General features: G+C 48.4%; 1 protein-coding gene across 1 annotated transcript in view; it reads right to left on the bottom strand.

Annotated features, from left to right (window-relative positions):
• The window catches only part of Ak7 (adenylate kinase 7), a 68,168-nt gene that overhangs the window by 2,858 nt on the left and 45,414 nt on the right, over positions 1 to 19,896 (bottom strand). The window contains exons 13-16 of the mRNA XM_032908386.1: positions 18,637 to 18,765; positions 16,229 to 16,297; positions 13,787 to 13,984; positions 9,878 to 10,098 (exon numbers count right to left, since the gene is read on the bottom strand). Of these exons, the coding sequence (XP_032764277.1) occupies positions 9,878 to 10,098; positions 13,787 to 13,984; positions 16,229 to 16,297; positions 18,637 to 18,765 (617 nt within the window). The remainder of the gene's footprint in view (positions 1 to 9,877; positions 10,099 to 13,786; positions 13,985 to 16,228; positions 16,298 to 18,636; positions 18,766 to 19,896) is intronic.

Raw genomic sequence — 19,896 nt, 5'->3', positions numbered from 1 at the left:
CTCACTGGACCTGCCCATCCCCAGAGCCTTTTCTCCTTCTGCCCACCTCACAATCTTCTCCTCCCCTAACTCGGGTCCTTTCTAGTCTAGTGACTTCTGCCACTCTCGCCCTCACACATATGAAGGCGTTAAAAGTGGAGAGTCATGTATCAGGAAGGACGTGGTATCTGTGTGAGTCTGGACCGCTTTCCTCAATACAATCATTTCCAGATCCTTCCATGTTCTTGCAGTTTTCAGTTTTTTTTTTTCTTTACAATCGAGCACGATTCTATTGTCCTCCCTAACCATCAGTTGATGGACACCTAGGCCGAGTGGACAGCAAACAGAACAATAGAGATTGATGTTTACTGTAGGAAGCTCTGGGGCACTGGGGAGATGGCTCTGGTTAAGAGCATGGCTCACGCAGAGGGCCCTCGCTTGATTCCTGGTGCACACTCACAAGGTGGCTTACAACTGTCTGTAGCTATAGTCTGTTAAATCTAGGGACCTGGTGCCACCTTTCTGCCTCTCTGGGACTCAAAGTCATAGTGCGCATATAATTACAGGTGAAATTCTCATACACACATCAAATAATACAAAGTAAATTCTTTAAAGGCCCGTGGCATACAGGCAAGTCCACTTTTAAAAAAACTTTTGAATCTTTGCTGGTCATAAGACCATTCTATCTTCATCCATGTATGCTTTGTTGTAGGCATATATGGGAATGTATGAGAGGGGTGAGGGCGCATGCCACCGTGCATTGTAGAGGTCAGAGGGCAACTTTCGAGGGTTGGTTCTCTGCTCTCTCTGCTCACTGTGTAAGTCCTGGAGATGGAACTCCAGTTGTCAGTCTTGTGCCGCAAGCCTCTTCACCTGCTGAGCCATCTAGCTGGCCCTCAGGTTGCATTTATTGACAAAACCTTGTCTCTGGTATGAAAAACAACTTGGCCATGGTATATGATCTTTTCCATTTTTTCCCCTAGGCATATGTACATGTGTGTATAGTTGTGCTCATGTGTGCATGTGTGTGTGTGTTGGCCAGAAGAGTGTCTCAGATGTCATCCTCTGGAACACTGTCTACCTACTTTGAGATGGGGATAGGATCTTTCAATGACCTGGGGCTCACCAATCAGGGTAGACTGTCTGACTATCAAGTCCCAGAGATCCTGTTGATTCTGACTCCCCAGATCGTGCTACCATGCCTGGTAGTTTGATCCAGTTTCTGGGGCACAGCAGTGAGGACAGAGCTTCACAGCTTTCATGCTGCCATTCTCAGGAGCATGAGGAGTTCCCTGTGTGTGTGTGTGTGTGTGTGTGTGTGTGTGTGTGTGTGTGTGTGTGTGATAGGGTGTGAGGTTTCACAGGTACCCAAAAGGACAGAACGGGTGCTGGATCTCCTGAACGTGGTTTCCAGCTCCCTGGCCTGGGCTCTGGAAACGCAACGCTTCTGGAAGAGCAGCAGATGATTTTACTGCTCGAGCCACTTCTCCAGGTCCAGATCCAGCCCCTCATCTTTTAGGGACCTTGACTAAGGCCAAACCCGGAATTCTGGCCTTGACACAGAAAAGGATTTCAGGCCTAATCAGTTGTTACCGGAGGTTTTATCAAAGGCATCAAAAAAAGCCTCAAGCAAGGGAGTTTCGGAAAACCAGAGAGCTCGGAAGGAAGAGCCCACGCGTGGGTGTGTGCTTATCAAGGGAGTGAGGCCTGCTCAGGCCTCTTACACGGTCCTTGAAGGAAAGCCACAGTGAGCTATGGCAGCCACATGCGACATTTATCTGCCTCTTGACTTATGCCTCAAAGGTGGGTAAGAATCATTCTCGGTTTCCTCTCTCTCTGATGAGTGAAGTTGCAGGTGGCTTAGATGGGAATATAACCCAATGAAGGTGAAGCCAGGGACCACGGGGATCACACAACGGATGTCCATGCTTTCCCCTCCCATGGGGTTTCCAGGGAGATTCCTAAAAAATGGTAGGTTTGTACCTGGGAAGGGAGAAAGGTCTGAAGCAGCTGCCAACTGTCCCGGAGCCTTCGTTTATTGCTGGTGACAGCCAACCTCCTAGAGAGTGGCTCTTCTCCTTTCCCACTTCTCCACGCCTTCCCCTGTCTTTCTGCTCAGAGGACAACACCACTCAGGACCCCCTGCTTCCAACACAAGCATTTCAGGGGCTAAGTGACCCCGGCCCTTGTTCCCTGCTACAAGTTTCTTCACACTGCCTTCTTCTGTTCTGTATTTGTTGTGCCCTTGAGAGAGGGTCTCATGGAGCCCAGGCTGGCCTCAGACTTGCTTCTAGAGGAAGCGGATGATTCTCTTGCCTCCTCTCCCACACGTGTTGGGAGTACATCTGCACAGCTCCATACCTGGATTTCTTAATATGTCCTTGAGTTGTGCTTTCAAACATTTTGTTGAGAATTTTCGCAACTGTGCTCACCAAGGAAATTGGTTTTTTTCCCCTTTTTCTTTTTATTCTATCATTATTGGATTTTAGTATCAAGGTAAAACTTGGCATTGTAGAATGAGTTTGGTAGAGTTCCTTCCCATACTAGTTAATGGACCGAGCCAATAGTATTCAATTCTTCCTTATAAGCTTGGTAAAGGGCTAGTGAGGTGGCTCGTAGGAGTGCTGGTTGCAAAAGCAAAACTACAGTCGAAACCTCCTGGATTCCACATAAACAGTCAAGCATGGGGACTAGAGAGATGGCTCAGTGGTTAAGAACACTGCCTACTTTCCCAGAGGAGCTAGATACGATTCCCAGCACCCACACAGCAGCTCACAACCATCTGTTAACGCCAGTTCCCGAGCATCCAATGCCCTCTTTTGGCCTCTGTGAACACCAGTCCCAGACACGGTACATAGACATACATGTAGGCACAGTTGCATGTGTGCTGTAACCCCAGCTGGAGGTGGTGGGGTACAGAGACAAGAGAAGTGCCAGGGCTTGCTGGCATAGGTCCAGCTTAACTTCCAGTTCCATGATAGACCCTGTCTCAAGGGAATAAAGTGGCGAGTGATAAGCAGGACATCTAACAAACACCTCTGGCTTCCGAATGGTCACACATATAACACACACACACACACACACACACGGGGGAGGTTGGGAGGACTCAGCAGCAGCAAATCCATCTGGATCTGAGCTCTTTTTAAGAGAGATTTTTTAGTTACTGCTTCAATTCCACTACTCATTGCATTAGTGATTTATAACTTCTGGGTTTAATTTTGATAAGTCATATGAATTTCAAGATTTATCCATTTATTCTAGGGTTTACAGATTTGGGGAATATACATTTTTGGAAGATTCCCTCATGTGCGTCCAGATTTCTTGGGGGTGGGGAGACAGCTCCCTTTTTATCTCTAATATCATTAGATTTATCTCTTCTTTTGATAAGAGTTTGTAATTAATATTTATTTATTTGTTTATTTATTTATTTATGTGATTTGAGCCAGGGTTTCTCTGTGTAACACCGGTTGTCCTGGAACTAGCTCTGTGGACCAGGCTGGCCTTGAACTCACAGAGATCCATCCACCTCTACCTCCTGAGCACTAGGATTAAAGGCGTGTGCCAGCACTGCCAGGCTGGGTTTGTCAGTCTTAGTGTTTCCAAGAGCCAGTTTTGTTTGATTAATCCTGTAGGTTGATGTTGTTCTTCCATGCTCTGGTTCGTTCATTTCCATCCTGATCTTTCTCTCCTGCCATCTGCAAGGGTTGAGTCAGTGTCTTGTTTCTGTCAAGCCCTAAGGTGCCTCCTTATGACATTTATCTGTGATCTTGCCTTTCTGTTGTTGGTTTGTTTTTTGGGCGTTCATTTGGTGTGTGTGTGTGTGTGTGTGTGTGTGTGTCTGTGTCTGTGTTGGATTTTTGGTTTGTCTTTTTTCTGAGTCAAGGTTTCTCTGGCTCTCCAGTGAGAGGAACTTGCTCTGTAGACCAGGCTGGCCTTAGGCAACTCCCGCTGGCCTGGAACCCTATACCCCAGGCTACAGACTATGATGGGCTTGAACTTACAGAAATTTGCCTTCTGAGTGCTGTTGCTAAAGGAATGTGCCACCATGCTTGAATGTCCGATGTTTTATTTGTGCGTTTGTTGTGTGCTGCTCTGTTTCAAATGTGAAGCCTACAACCCTCCTTCCCAGGACCGCCTGGTGTGTGTTACAGAGGTCCCAGGAGGCTCCTCTCACGCTTTCATTTGCCTGCAGGCTTTTGGTAATTTCCTCCTTGAATTCCTCAGTGACCCACCGTTCATTCAAAACTGAGTCCTACACTCCTCGCTCACATTAGTAGTTTTGGAGGTTTCCCCTGCTTGTGTTTTCTGATCAGGACTCCACTGTGACCTGATGGGAAGAAGTCTTTGAAAATGTTGCGTTCCTTAAGGCGTGCTGTGGGGCGATCAATCATAGAGAAACTTCCTCGTGCTGCTGAGGACACTGCGTTCTGCCTATCTCCTGGATGCGTTATTCTGTAGATACGTGTTAAATCTTGCTGTCATGTGGCACAGTTTATCAGTCACGTTTTCTTGGTGAGATTATGTTTGGAAGACTTATCTTAATATAAGACTGGGGTATTGAAGTCTCTCGCTACTTTTGTATCAGGACCTACAGTGACTTCTCTGGGCCTTTACAATTGTTACATCTTCTTGATGAATTGTTCCCATTATTAGTAAGTGGTGTCCCTCTTTGTCGCTTCTGACAGGTTTTGGTCTGAATTCTACTCTGTGAGGTATAAGAATCACTGTACCAAGCAGCATGGTGGTAGCTCACTTCTTTAATCCCAGCACTTGGGAGGCAGAGGCAGATGGAGCTAGCCTGGTCTACATAGATAGTGTCAGGAGAGCCAGGGCTATATAAGAGACCCTGTCTTGAAAACAACAACAAAATTACTGTGCCAACCTGTTGTATAGCCTTCGTCTTCCTGCTAGACTTCCTCCCTTTGACACGAAGTATTGCTTGGTTTTAGAATCTTTTACATTATAGTCATCCTGTGTGTGTGTGTATGTGTGTGTGTGTGTGTGTGTGTGTGTGTGTGTGTGTGTGTGTGTGCGCGCGCGCACACGAGCGCCGTGGTATATTTGTAGAGGTCACAGGGCTACTTGTGAGAGACGTTTTCTCCTTTTACCACGTGGGTCTCAGGCCTATGGCTGGTCAGTTGATTGGCTGATCGTCACTGGAGTGTTTTTTTCTTCTTCCTCCTCCTCCTCTGTCTATGTGGGCTGTATAAACTAACTCTTTCGTTGCCACAGAAAATGCCTTTCTCTTCATTTTCAAGATGGGGACTACGAGATACCAAGAGGAACACAAGTGGGGACCTGTAGAGAAGGGAGCAGGATTTGAACTCTAACAGCCAAATCATGAGACCAGTAGAATCAATTTCCAGTTTCTGTTATAGAACTTCTGTGGTTGGAGACACCAAGAACCAAGGGGAAGGAAAACAGGAAACAGCCACACGGGCTGGTCTATGCTCTTGACTGTTAGGTACGACTTCTTTCTGTCTCTCACAACCCTAATCCCTCCCCTTCCCGTGCAGCATTTTGGTTTTTTAGCTTCACTAATATTTTAAAGCACCCAGTCAGAATATCGGCACCCTATCTGAGAGACAAAGAAGCCAACAAAATGTAAAAGGCATGATGTCAGCCTCTCTGGCTTTGAAGAAGAATCTCCAGAGACCGTGCTAGTACACGGTCCACCACGTCCTGTTAAGGAGGAGCCTCGGGGTTGGGGATTTAGCTCAGTGGTAGAGCACTTGCCTAGCAAGCGCAAGGCCCTGGGTTCTGTCCCCAGCTCCGAGAAAAAAAAAAAAAAAGGGAGGAGCCTCAGGGTCCCATTTCTCCATTCAGAGAGCCTGCAATTCTTTATTGGGAGATCTATTAACAAGAGATGAAGAGTTAAATTTCAAAAAGTTAGTCATAAACAAGGTCCGGACTACCTGAGGGAGACTATAGGGCTTGCCGGACCATTTGGAGCTGAAGAGTTAAAATAAAAACTTCATAAAAACTGCAAAAGAACAGCAGATAAGGGGGCAGGACAGAGCTGGCCTGAGATGTGCCCGGCCAAGCCTAAAAACAAGGTCAAGGGATTGTTCCAGGAAGGGGGCCATCCGGACGGATGACTCCCTGCTCTACAGATAAAGATAAGACGTTCTCCTATATTGAGAACACCCCAGCCCGCATGTACTGCTTGCAGATGAGACCTTGTACCCATTTCCCTTGCTGATAACCACGCAAAACCCCCTGGCTTCTCCTATATAAACCCCTGCCTGAAGAGGCTCGGGGCCGATTCCTCTGTCTCCTGTGTGAGATACGTGTCGGTCCGGGATCTCGTTAATAAACGCTACCTCTTGCTGTTACATCAAGACCGGCTACTCGTGATTCCTGGGGGCACCCCATCCCATGATTGGAGCGAGAGACACGTCCCCGTTTAGGGGTATGCTCTTTCAGAGACAGGCACAGTACAAACATCCACAGAGAAAATGCATGCCATCAGAAGAGGAAAAAAATCCTTAAATTCTGAACGAGCATAGACAGACCTGTCAGTTAAATAGATAAAGTCAGACTGGTCTCTGTTTTTAGCCTTGACATGAACAAGGAGAGCCGAGAAAGCGGGATTGGAGAGAACATAGGAACTCCATTGCTGGAAGAGGATGTGTGGGCTGGCTTTCATTTGTGACGGTGTGAAAAGCTGTCCCCCACAGTCCTGGGTGTTTGATACTTGATCCCCCATTGATGGCACCATTTGGGAGGTTTGAGAGGTGTGCCTTATTAGAAGGAGTAAAGACTAACTTCGCTTTGAGTTTGCTCTCTCAGCTTCCTGTTTGCAGTTTGGAAGGTTGAGGTCTCAGCTCTCGGCTTCCAGCAGCAGCAGCAGCTACGTCAGTCACGTGACACCACACGCTGTCTCTGCCATTGTGGACCCTAGCTAGGCTGGCTGGCTTTATGCCAGCTTGACATGAGCTGTAATCACTTAGGAGCTGGGAACCTCAGTTGAGAGGATGCCCCCACCAGACAGGCCTGTAGTACATTTTCCTGAACGCTGATTGATGTGGGAGGAGCCAGCACATTTTTAGGCAGCACCACCTTAGGCAGGCGGTCCCAGGTGCTCTCTAGAAGGCAGATTAAACGAGCCATAGGAGTGGTGCAGCAGCACTCCGCCATGGTCTCTGCATCAGCTCCTGCCTGCAAGAGCCTGTCCTGAGTTCCTTCGATGACGGACCGTGAACAAACTTTACTCCCCAAATCACGGAGTTTTATCACAGCAACACAAACCCTCGATGAGACGCTGCTTTGGAACCATAGGCCTAAATAAAGGCTTCCTTCTGTAAGTTGTCCTACCCGGGGTGTCTCATCACAGCGATGGAAAGATAGGCGGCAGTTTAGAAGTAGGTGTGAAGACTTCAACAACCATGTCTAGTCTGACTCGGCAAACTTTAGGCTGTAGAGATTAATCAGTCCCTCCAAGTCATAAAGGACGGGGACAATAGAGGAATTTTCACATGCGTGTTACTAGTGGCTGTTACTGCTCTAGTGCTATAAAGAGACACCATGATCAAGGCCGCTCTCAGAAAAGAGCGCACTTAATTGGGGCTCGTTTACAGTGTCAGAGGGTCATTCCATGGTCGTCACTGTGGCCAGCAGATAGGCATGGCACTGGAACAGTAGCCGAGAGCTTAAGTCCTGATCTGCAGGCAGCAGGCACAGAGTAAGACACTGGCATAAACCTTTGAAACCTCACAGCCCACCCCAGCAACACACTTCCTCCGGCAAGGACACACCTACTCCAACAAGGATACACCTCTTCATCGGCCCCAGTTTCTCAACTGGCAACTAGGCATACAAATTTGGAGCCACCCACATTCAAATCGCCATAAACACATACACGCTATCAATGGTGTGCTGCTTCTGAGTTAACCATCTCCTGCTCCCGGCCCGGATGGCTTTGTCAGAGCACAAGGTTAACTCCGGCAGCCACTAGCTAGACTCTGGGTTTCAACAAGTCTGAGCCAAAACCGCTCTAGAATGAGCAAAGGAGCACAGGGCGTGGGGACAAGAGAGGCACAGACCTCATGCATCTCAGGAATGTGGCTTGCTGTCCGAGTGGAAGGCACTCTGAAGTAAGAGAGTACTTTTCTTTCCCTTGCTCTTCGCTCTTCGCTGGTTGAACAAAGGCCTGGAAGGCAGCCCCACCCCCACCCTGGCTCTCTCTTTACCCTGGCTGCTGATTCTCCTGGGTTCTCAGATTGAACTCAGGTCTCAGGGAACCAGGTTTAGCAGTACATAGTCCCCCCTTCTGACCATCTCCCGGTTCCCTTTGAAGGCGTTAGACTGCTATCTCCTCAGATCTCCAGATCTTTGAATAAAGCATGACCTAAAGATGCAATTCCTGGCGCTGAGGAGACGGCTGCATGGTTAGGAGCACGGGCTGCTCTTCTATAGGACCTGGGTTCAGTCCCTAGGACCCCACACGGCAGCTCACAACCACGTGTAACTCCAGTTCTGGAGGATCCAACACCCTCTTCTGGCCTCTGCAGGCTCGTCATGCACACAGTGCACAGACACGCACGCAGGCAAAACACCCATACACGGAAAAACAAAAAGATGCAATTCCTGTCCGTGTCACCAGCCTCTGTGATGACACACAAGTGTCCTGGTCACCAAAGGTGTGTGCTTAAGAGCTTGCCTCCCCGCGCCGCCCACCCCAGTTCCTTCCTCGATGCTTACTGAGGGCCTGGTATATGTCAGGCCCTGTTCAAGGCAGTAAGAATACAGCAAAGGACAGAGATGGGATACCAGGAAAAGGCAGGGAGAGGTAAGAACGTAAGAGCTACGGCACGTCAGATATAATAAAGGGAAGGAAGGAAGAGGAAGCATAAAGGGGGTGCTCTGGAGAGAGGCCAGAGTGGGTGGGTATTTTACATGTGGTGGCAAGGGAGCCTCTTGTCAAGACATAAGGCAATCAAGGAAGTTGAAGGAAGACTACGTTCTTTGAGATGGGACTGTTGGAAGCACCCAGGTCACGCTGGACCTTGTGAGCCGCAGGAAGTAGTACTGACTTTAAGCCAACGGGGCTGGGAAGCCCATTAGGAATGTCGACAGAAACTGGCTATGCTGGAAGTGTCCTTGGGAAGAAGTGTGGACAAGGACTGGGACCTTGTAAAGGGTCGACCTCGTAGACTGAGCAAGATTCAGTGACAGGAGCCAGGCGTGGCGGCTTGCAAGTGTGATGCCAAGCAGTTGGGAGGGTGAGGCAGGAGGATTGCCGTGAATTTGAGGCCGTTCTGGACTACGTGGTGAGTGAGGGGCCAGCCTGGGCCACGCTGTGAGAGCCTGTCTCCAAATAAACAGAAAGCGATCATGGCCACAAATGGAGAGACGGATGAGAGTGTTAATTCTGGAGGCAGAGCCACTGGCTTAATGTCCTGAGGACCAAGCAGAGTGTGGCCACCCGCCTCCGTTAGACATTATACAGAGGAAGGAGAATGACATCACAGGGAGGGCATAACACACATCATGTATACAATGTTATACGTTTGTTTGTGGGCGGGGGGGGTAATATGCTTTGATCATTTTATTTGTTATTTTATGTGTACAGGTATTTGCATGAGTGTATGTACATCTCAAGCACACGGTGCCCATGGAGGCCTGCAGAGGGCATCAGATGTCCTGGAACTGGAGTCACAGATGGTTGCGAGCCTGCGCGTGGGTGCTGGGACTCACGTCCGGTAGCTCTGGAAAGACAGCTGGCGCTTTTTACCCAGGGAGCCATCTGCAGCCCATATCATGGACACTAAATGGCAATGGTACTTATTGGTACCCAGTAAAACACCACGGATGCCTCCTTTCAATGGCGAGCGACAAGTAAAGCTGGCCGGAGCATTTCCATGCTGGCCTACGTGACTCCTGGCCTTACACTCACCCACTCCTCCCAGCGGGCTATCTTCTCCGCCATCTCCAGGGCCTCCTTGTGCTCACGTTCTGCCGTCTGAGCAGCCTCCTTGGCCAGGCGTTCCTCTGCAGCTTTCTTCTCCAACTCTGCCTTTTCTTCATCTGTTAAGCCGTAATTCCGAGGCTCCCCAATCTCTTTGATGAGCTGTTTGATAGCAAGTCTGTTCTGGGCATCTTCAAGTTTTCCTACGTCTTTAAACACCAGAAGAGAAAAGAGCTCATAGATCTTAGACATGTCTGCAATTAGAACAATGCTCTACACAAGGGAGTGAGAAACAGTCCCATGAAAGTAGCATTTTCCAGTTGGCAGTGAGGGTCAGAGTTTCATTTCTCAAGGGCAACGCTACAGTGGAGTCTGAGAATCAGGGGTGGGAGGATTCCGGCTTAGCTCTTACAATTCTTCTCTTTCTCTTTGCAACAAGATTGCACTATCTGGCCATAAAGAGACTGGAACTCACTATGTAGGCCTGTTCTTCTGAGTGCTGGGATGACAGGCACACAACACCTATGCCCTGTCTGAGTTCTGGAAGTCACCATCGATCTGAGTGGGTGGGCATGGGAGGGGATTGTACTAGGGTCTGGATTTGTTTGGCTTTTGTCTGTGTACATGGTGTGTGTGTGTGTGTATTCCATATGTGTGGACATTCATATGTTATAGGTGCACATAGACACATGTTGCATGCATGGGGAAGCCTGAGGTTGACCCCAGGAGTCTTTAATTGCTCTCCAGTTATTAATCACGGTCTCTCAATTTAACCACAAGCCCACCAATAACAACCAGTTTATCTAGCCTGCTTGCTAAGGTAACCTTCCTTACAGCAGGAACTGCAGGTGGGCCGTCATGGCCATCCAGCGTTTATGTACCGGTGCCACCCCGCCATCGTGTGGACCCTTCTTCCTTCCCCTTTGCTTTATTTTTATTCTATTTGTAAGTATGTATGTGGGTGGGGGTATGTGCATGTATATGCATATGTCTGCAAAAGGCTTAAGAGGGTAACTTCCATAGCCCGCTTCCTATGCTCACTTCATGATCGACTAACCATTTCTCTTACATGTCTATGAGGAAGGTCAGACTCTAGGGTGTCTGACTAACGTTAATGTTGAAGCCAGAGAAGATCCACTGGTGCTTTTCAGTTCTTAGACTGTGTCTACACCAATGGTGGTGGTGAGTGCATTTGGGTACTATCTTGTCCAGGTTTTATTTCATTCATTTATTTATTTATTTATTTATTTTGGAAATTGCATCTCTGGGTAAATCAGGCCATCCTGAGACTCAGAGATCCACCTGCCTCTGCCTCCCCAGTGCTGAGATTAAAGGCATGCATCACCCTTAAAGGACTAGGAGTGTAGCTCAATGATAAGGCATTTGCCTAGCAGACACGAGGCCCTGGGCTTGATTCCCTATGCAAAGAAAACAACAGTAAAATCCACTGAAAGAGCAAGAATGTTCTGCCTGCCGCCTCTTCACGGCCTGATATTTAATTGTCCAGATGTTCAGAGCTGAGTGCACGCTCCAGGAGTAATGGCAACCTTTCTGTCACCGGTGCTGGGAGACATTCTGAAAGGTTCTATTTGTGGAAACCATGCTTGCTCATGGGGGGCAGCTGTAGTTACCTGACCAACCTAAACCGACAGAGTTGCCCTTCTAGGAGTGTGTGGGATGGGGACAGAGTCTAGTCCTGCTATGAATGTGGCTCGCAGTGGAACTTGGAAACTGTAGGACCCTAGTAGGGTGGCCAGAGAGCCAGAAAAGCATGCTGGTCTAAAGAGGCTGAAGATCCGAAGAGAGAATGGATCTGGGAAACATTGGCAAAGAGTGAAGTCCAAAAAAGCATAGATAGGTAGATAGATAGATAGATAGATAGATAGATAGATAGATAGATAGATAGGAGACGAATGGATGAGTGGGTAGATGATGGATGGATGGATGGATGCATGGATGCATGGATGGATGGATGGGTGGATGCATGGATGGATGCATGGATGGATGGTGAAGGATGGATGGATGGATGCATGGATGCATGGATGGATGCATGGATAGATGGTGAAGGATGGATGGATGGATGGATGCATGGATGGATGGATGGCATGGATGGATGGATGGATGGATGCATGCATGGATGGATGATGATGGATGGATGGATGGATGGATGCATGGATGGGATGGATGGATGGATGGATGGGATGGATGGTGGATGGAAGGATGGATGGATGGATGGGTGGATGCATGGATGCATGGATGGATGGATGGATGGGTGGCTGGATGGATGCATGGATGGATGGATGGGTGGATGGATGGATGGATGGTGGGCGGAGGGGTGGATGGGTGGATGGATGGATGGATGGATGCATGGATGGGTGGATGGATGGATGGATGCATGGATGCATGGATGCCTGGGATGGATGCATGGATGGATGGGTGATGGATGGATACATGGATGGATGGATGCATGGATGGATGGATGGATGGATGGATGGTGAAGGATGGATGGATAGATGGATGGTGAGGGATGGATGGATGGATGGTGAAGGATGGATGGGTGGATGGGTGCATGGTGAAGGATGGATGGATCCAGGCCTCTTCCTAGTGTCTGCTCTGATCTCCTGAGGCCCTGCATTTCTGACCGTTAGACATCCTCACCCTGGTGCATCCCTTCCTCTGCTCTTATGTCACCCCCCGTTGTCGATGTGGAGATGAAGCAAATTGTCACAGATGGGCAACGAGCAGGGCAGGAGGTGGGCACACAGTTGCTACCCAACTATTCCTCCTGTCCTTTCTGCTCTTAATGCTTCTCCTTCGGGCCTTCCTGATCTTTCCATAAATACTTTTGGGGACTTTATGGAAAAGAAAACAGTGACCATTTTTCTGAGATTAACACTCTCCCGTAGTTCTCTAATTAAGTACAAATGTCCATGTGCACAAGTGAAATGTGCCTGACTTGCAACGACGTGTAACTGGAGGCAAGCCCCAATCTCTGCCCAGAGTGGGAGACGGGAGGGATGGGCAGATGGATTGTCCCCTCAAGGTGTGAGGCAAAGCAAACCCTTCCTTCCTTCTCCTCAACTGCAGAAGACGTGTCAAGATTCAGAAAGCCAGGAGGCAACTCAGTGTTTCACCGAGTCAAGCGGCACCAGATTGCTATGAGCTCTGCAATCGAAAAGCCACGGATGAAGAGGAAGAGGAAGCTGAAGTTCGTTACTTCCCAAGTGTTGCCTGCGTACTTAAGTTCCAGTAAGTGTTTATAAGACGTGGAGAGAGGGGGTTGGGGATTTGGCTCAGTGGTAGAGGCTTGCCTGGGAAGCGCAAAAGGCCCTGGGTTGGTCCCCAGTTCGAAAAAAAGAACCAAAAAAAAAAAAAAAAAAAAAAGAAGTGGAGAGAGTACAGAGGGGATGGTTCCGTTTTGGGGTAGCTATAGGGTGAGCCAACCAAACATAAAGGCAGGAGAGGTCTGTGCTGAGCACCAGGGCTTGGCAACGCAGCAGAGGCAGAACCCGGGGGACTCCTCAAAGCAGGCGGCAGAAAGCTCACACCTCTCTTCAGTTAGGCAGGTTTGTTTTTTGTTTTTTGTTTTTTTTTTTTCTTTTCTTTTTTTTCGGAGCTGGGGACCGAACCCAGGACCTTGCGCTTGCACCACTGAGCTAAATCCCCAACCCCCAGTTAGGCAGTTTTACTTGTGATCCTGTATCTGTGTTTCTGTATGATGATAACATCCCAACACGCTATCCCCAGGTAAAATGGCTGTCCTGGAGGAGTGCTCCGTGGACCCTGTGGATTCATGGGCTCTGTCAGGCACACTTTAAACCCGGGTCCTCCCTCAGCTCCACAATCCCAGTCCCACATGCACCAGGGGTCTCTGGGGTCTCAGAGGTCACTTCGTACCAATATGTATGGGGTGAATTTCAATTTCGTCAAAGTAGTTGAAGACCGTCTCGTCATCTGTGTTGATGTCCCGGTAGTTGCTCAGAGCCCGGAGGAATCGGTCCTGGCTGTAGTGAGTTCCCGCCACGACACTCTCCGGGAGGTTCATCACTCGCTCCTTCAGAAACTCATCAGAGGCATCCAGACTGCACACAAATTCTGGGGAGAGGGAAGAAAACTCTGGTACCAGCACAGAAGGGCTGGGATGGATGGCCACGGCTACCCAACATGTCTGGCCCGCAGCCTCGACCTCACAAAAGGCCTGTCGGGTTGGCCTCCTTGTCACCTCTCCTGGAGGAGAAATGCACGCAGACCCCACGACTCCAGAGAACTGAAGCCCAAATGGCAGTTCAAAACGTTTGTTTTCTTTTCTCCCCACCCCCCTCTTTCTCCCTATAAAAGCAACAGATGTTAAGTAGAAAACCTCTAATAATCCTGTGACAGTCACATCTCTAGTCCGTCACCCACGGATGTTGTGGGAACGACTTCCCCACAGGACAGGGGAGGTGCAATAAGGTTTTGTGGTTGTTTTTCTAGATTTTTGCTTGTTTTTCCTTTTTTGTTGTTTTCGAATTTTATTTTATTATTTTTATCTTTAGTTATGTATGTGCCAGTGTGTATGTATGCTGTGTGTGAGCAGTGATCAAAGAGGCCAGAGGAGAGCACTGGGTCCGCTAGTGCTGGGGTGAGCAACCCAGTGTGGGTGCCGGGAACCAAACTCAGACCCTCCGAAAGAGCAGTGAAGAGCCCTGCTAGTTACTTTCTGTCCCTGGGATAGAACACCACCACCAAGGCAACTTATGGGAAGAAGGTTTCTTTGGGCTCATAGTTCCTGAGGGACGGGACTCCATCACTGCCAGGAGAAGGGCCAGAAATAAAACTGGAGCAGCAAGCTCAGAGCTCACCTCATGAACTTTAAGCAGGAAGCAGAGAGAGAGAAAGAGATTTAGGTTGGGGATTTAGCTCAGCAGTAGAGCGCTTGCCTAGCAAGCGCAAGGCCCTGGGTTCAGTCCCCAGCTCCGAAAAAAAGAAAAAAAGAGAGACAGAGACAGACAGGAGGACAAAGACACAGAGAGAGACAGGGATAGACAGAGAAAGATAGGACAGAGAGACAGACAGAGGATAGAAACACACACACACACATAGACAGGGAGAGAGAGAGAGAGACAGAGAGACAGAGAGACAGAGAGACAGAGAGACAGAAAGAGGCAGGGAAAGAGCTCACAACATTCATGGGAACTACATGAATCTTAACTCTTAAAGGCTGCCTTCCCATCAGTGTCATATCGCCTCCAAAAAGGATGCACGAATCTGTGCATTCTCTTTCTAACCACCCTCAGTTCTTACCTGCTGAGCTGTCATCTCTCAGCCCTCAGTGAGGTTTGATCCTGCTCGGAGCTTGATACATTTTGAACTGAGCTGTATCCAGTTGCCTCCAGGGTCTGCATAGGGCTTTACCATGGAATTTGCAAACTGAACTCCTCAGAGGTGTTTCACAATCCTAAGCCAGGCAGCCCCGGTTTTTAAAGCAATTAACTTCATTCTTTCTTTTTCTAAAGTGCACGTCTACACGAAGGGGGCCTCTGAGAAAACCTTTTGGGCATCTCATTCTGTGCCACTGGTTTCAGAGCCCACAGTGCTCATTCCTGAGCTGGTGAGATAACTCAGCAGCTAAGAATGTTTGTTGGAGCCTGGCCATGGTGGTGGCGCACAACTTCGATCCCAGTGCTTGGGAGACAGAAGCAAGCAGATCTTTGTGAGTTTAAGGCCAACCTCATTTACATGTTAAGTTCCAGGGCAGCCAGAACTACCAAAAAACAAAACAAAACAAAACAAAAACCTGTCTCCAAAATAAATGAATGAATGAATACATACATACATACATACATACATACATACATACATACATACATACATACATACTACTTCCAGAGGAGCACAGTCGTAGCTCCAGAGTTTACTCCCCAGTCCAGACTGGGCAGCCCAGAGCTACTTATACCTCTAGCTCCTGGGGAATCCATGCTTCTGGACTCTGAGGGGCCCTAAATACGTGTGCACGCACCCACACACAAACACACAAGCATAGGTATCAGTTCTTCCTTGAAGATGCTGAGTTCAATCCCCAGCACCCAGGAGAAAAGTCCCACGGGCGTGGTGTCACTCACTCGGGTGGGGAGACGGAGACAGGAGACCTCTGCGCTCACTGGCCAGGCGGCGTGGCTGAATTGGTAACTGCAGAGTTTGATGAGGGAGGGACACTGTCTCACAGAACGAGGTGGGCAGCTCCTGAAAAATGACCTAAAGTGGACCTTGACTCTCACAGGCTGTGTCTACGTGTGCGTGCCTATTCATACGCAGACTTGCACACGCACACTCGATATTGGAGAGATATTTTCAACTCACCAGGTGTAATTAGTTTATCATAGGGAAACATTTTGCCTCTGACTTCCTCTTCTTCCTCTTCATCTTCCTCTAGTAAAACAAAAGCATATTTGGTCATTTTTTTTTTTTTTTTACAAAATCACAGTAAAAGTTCAAATACTATGTTTTTTTTTTTTTTAATGAAAAAAAACATTTTTGGCTTTTTTGAGTTGAAGCTCACATTGTCTCATGGGCTGGATTTGAGCTCACAGCAATTCTTCTGCCTCAGCCTCTCACTGTGGAGCCCAGGCTAGCCTTAAACTTGCAGACTTCTGGCCTGTTCCTCCCCTGTCCTGAGATTACAGGCAGATGCCAGGCAAGTCTGGCTTCAGATGTCATATGTGAACATACATGTGTACATGTTTGTATGTTTGTATACACATGTGCTGCTGTGTGCACATGTCTGTGGAGGCCTGAGGGATATGTGGGGTGCCTTCTTCATCACTTCTTACCTTGTGCTTGGGGACAGGGTCTTTCATGGAACCTAGCACTCACCGATTTGGCTAGCCTGGCTGGTCGTCAGGCTCCAAGGGTATGCCCGCCCCCGATTGTAGGGTTATAGCCACAAGCCTGCATGCTCGAGCAGGAGCTGGTCATGGTCCTCAGGCTCGAGGGACATGGCAAGTACTTGATGGACTGAGCTCTGCCCCGATGCCGTATTTTAACCATCAATCATTAATGGAAACAGTCATAAACTGAAGATTGTCGAGCTCAGAAGTCGTCCCATAATACCAACTCCCCTTTGTCAGACAGATGGCCCATTGTCAGACAAACGGAGAGATTGTGGTGTGTGTAGACAGTGGAATGCTATTCCACCTTTAAAAGGAGGGGTGACAGCACAGACAAACAGGACAGGAGCTAAATGAGTACTCTAGTCACGGGGGGAAAAGCACTGTGTGATTCCCACATAAGAGGGACCTGAAACCCCAAAGTCACAGAATAAAACTGTGGCCTGGTGGTTGCCTGGAACAGGTGTAGACAGAAAGGGACAATTTCTAACTAATGGGTGGGAAGTTTGTCGAGCAGGATGGAATCCTAGTACCTGGGAGGTGGTGGTGGCAGGATCGTCAGAAGTTCAAGGTCATCCCCCCCTACACAGTGAGTCTGAGGCCAGCCTGGGTTACGAGAGACCCTGTCTGGAAAACAAAAAACAAGCAAACACACCCAGATGAAATAGAAATCAATTGCTATCAAGAAAAGTGGTACCGGAAGCTACCGTGACTGTGAGTGTGAGTGAGCAGTATAGAGTTAAATGTACATATAACCGGTGGAGCGAGGCTACCATCTTGGACCCTGTGGGTGGCAGCAGCCGAAGACAGTGGAGCTATAATCTGCCACATGAGGACACTTACTCTGACAGACATGGGAGGAGTCACATCTAGCTCTTGGGACGATGGGGTGAAAATCCCCTTGTCACAGGACCTCGTATAAAACTTGAGTGATGCACTCTCCGATAGTTGACTGCCCTAGTGTCAGAGGATCTAGCCTCTACCAAAAGACAAATAAATAAAAGTGTACAGGGTACAGCTTTAAGTAAGAGGGTGGATTTGGGAATGGGTGGGTTTCAAGACAGGGCTTCTCTATGTAGACCTGGCTGTCCTGGACCTCAATCTATAGACCAAGCTGGCCTCCAATTCAGAGATCCTCTACCTGCCGAGTGCTGGGAATTTAAAGGTGTGTGCTACCACGCCCAGCTAAGAGCGTAGATTTTATGCTCAGTGTTTGTGCTGCAGTAAAACCAAACAAGGGAACAACAGGTTACAGAAATGGCTCTGCAAGGAGAAGGTGCTCTGTGCTTAGGTCTGCATTTCACATTCGGTCCCCAGGATTTACATGGTGGAAGGAGGCAGTCTAGTCCTGCAGCATGTTCTGACTTCCACACACATGCCACGGCACTGTTACCTCAAAAACTGCCTCCACGGTAAATAAATGTAATACATTGAAAGAGAGAGAGGGAGGGGGAGGGGACTGGAAGGGGAGGGGAGGGGGAGAGGGAGAGGGAGAGGGAGAGAAACTTAGCGATATGAGCCTAGTAACACAAACCAAGCTGAGCACAGCAGCACGCTGTGGCTGGAATCTTAGCGCTTGGAAGCAGAGACTGGAGGCCCAGGGAAGTTCAAGGTTACTCAGTGCTACATAGTTCGAGAGAGTTCAAGGTCAGCCTGAGCATCTCAGAAAGTAAAACAGAAGAAAGAGTCAGAAATAAGTCTCTCCTGTTTGTTTTAAACTGGACACATATTTCCCCAACAGTAAGACTGTAAAAATCAATCAATCAATCAATCAATAAAGGCAAAGTGAATTAGAAACAGATTTAAGAAGACCCACAAACTGACAAGTTCCAACTTACAGAGAGTGGAAACACTCAGAACAGAGAGGGCACCCCCACTTACGGTTGAACAGGTCTTTCGCTTGATCATAGGTCTTTGGGAAGCCATCCAAAACGTAACCTTGGTTCTTACAAGGCATAGATTTGAGCTTTTCTTTCACAAATCGAATTACATATTGGTCTTCTAGCCGACCTGATTTTAAAAAAGATAAACACAAGCATAAGTGTGCGAGTTACTTCGACACATGCTCCACACAGGTGAGAATGCTCTCAACTCCTCCGGACGGACACTTTGTGTGGTCAGACGTTGCTGAAGACCCCATTCTTTTACCTTTAAAGTTAAAATCAACCCCTGCTGTTGTTTCCCCGGTGAGCGTCACTGTTTTAGTGCAAAGCTAAAGCTGAACTACAAGAAGGAAAGAGCAGGGACGGGGGGCGCTCGGGAAACCGACCGTGACACAACCGACCGTGACACAACGGCTGTGTGAAGCTCTGCGAGGACCGAGGGGAATGACATCACGCTCTGTGGGGTCAAGTCCTGCCTGCTTGAAGAATTTCCTCTGGTTTTGTGTTTTATTTTTTTTATTTTGGGTTTTTCCAGACAGGGTTGTTCTGTGTAGCCCTGAATGTCTTGGAACTTGCTCTGTACACCAGGATGACCTTTGAACTCACAAAGATCTTCCTGCCTCTGCCTTCAGGGTGTTAGGATTAAAAGCGTGTGCCAGTGCTCCAAAGCTTCCTTTCCATTTTTAATTTATGTGCCGCTGTGTGTGTGTGTGCACGCGTACATGTGTATGTAAGTGTTGCTGTGTGACTGTGTGTGCCTGTGTGGGGGGTGTCCTTAGAAGGTATTGGATCCCCCAGAACTGGAGTTCCAGGTGGTTCTTTTTTTTTGGTTCTTTTTTTCGGAGCTGGGGACCGAACCCAGGGCCTTGCGCTTGCAGGCAAGTGCTCTACCACTGAGCTAAATCCCCAACCCCGTTCCAGGTGGTTCTTAGCTGCCTGATGTGCTGGGCACATCTCTTAAATGTTGAGCCATCTCTCCAGCCCCCCCCCCTTTTTTACTGTTATTCTTTTTACATGTTATTTATTTTGTGGGTACAAATGTGCCATTGGGTGTATGTTGAGGTCAGAGAACAATTCGTGAGAGTCAGTTCTCTCCTGCTACCGCATGGGTCTTAGAGGAGAGAGAATGCAGGCTGTCTTGGCCGCAGTCACCTTTACCCCTGAGCCGTCTCACTGCCCCTGGGTTCTGACCTTAACACATAGTAGTAAACACCTCTGCTGTGGGAACTGAATGAGAATATATCCCAGCATTTTACGT

This window comes from Rattus rattus, chromosome 7 (assembly GCF_011064425.1).
Source record: "Rattus rattus isolate New Zealand chromosome 7, Rrattus_CSIRO_v1, whole genome shotgun sequence".
Classification (NCBI taxonomy): domain Eukaryota; kingdom Metazoa; phylum Chordata; class Mammalia; order Rodentia; family Muridae; genus Rattus; species Rattus rattus.
Note: the sequence above shows the minus strand (reverse complement) of the source record. Positions and strands in the feature narration are given on the sequence as shown.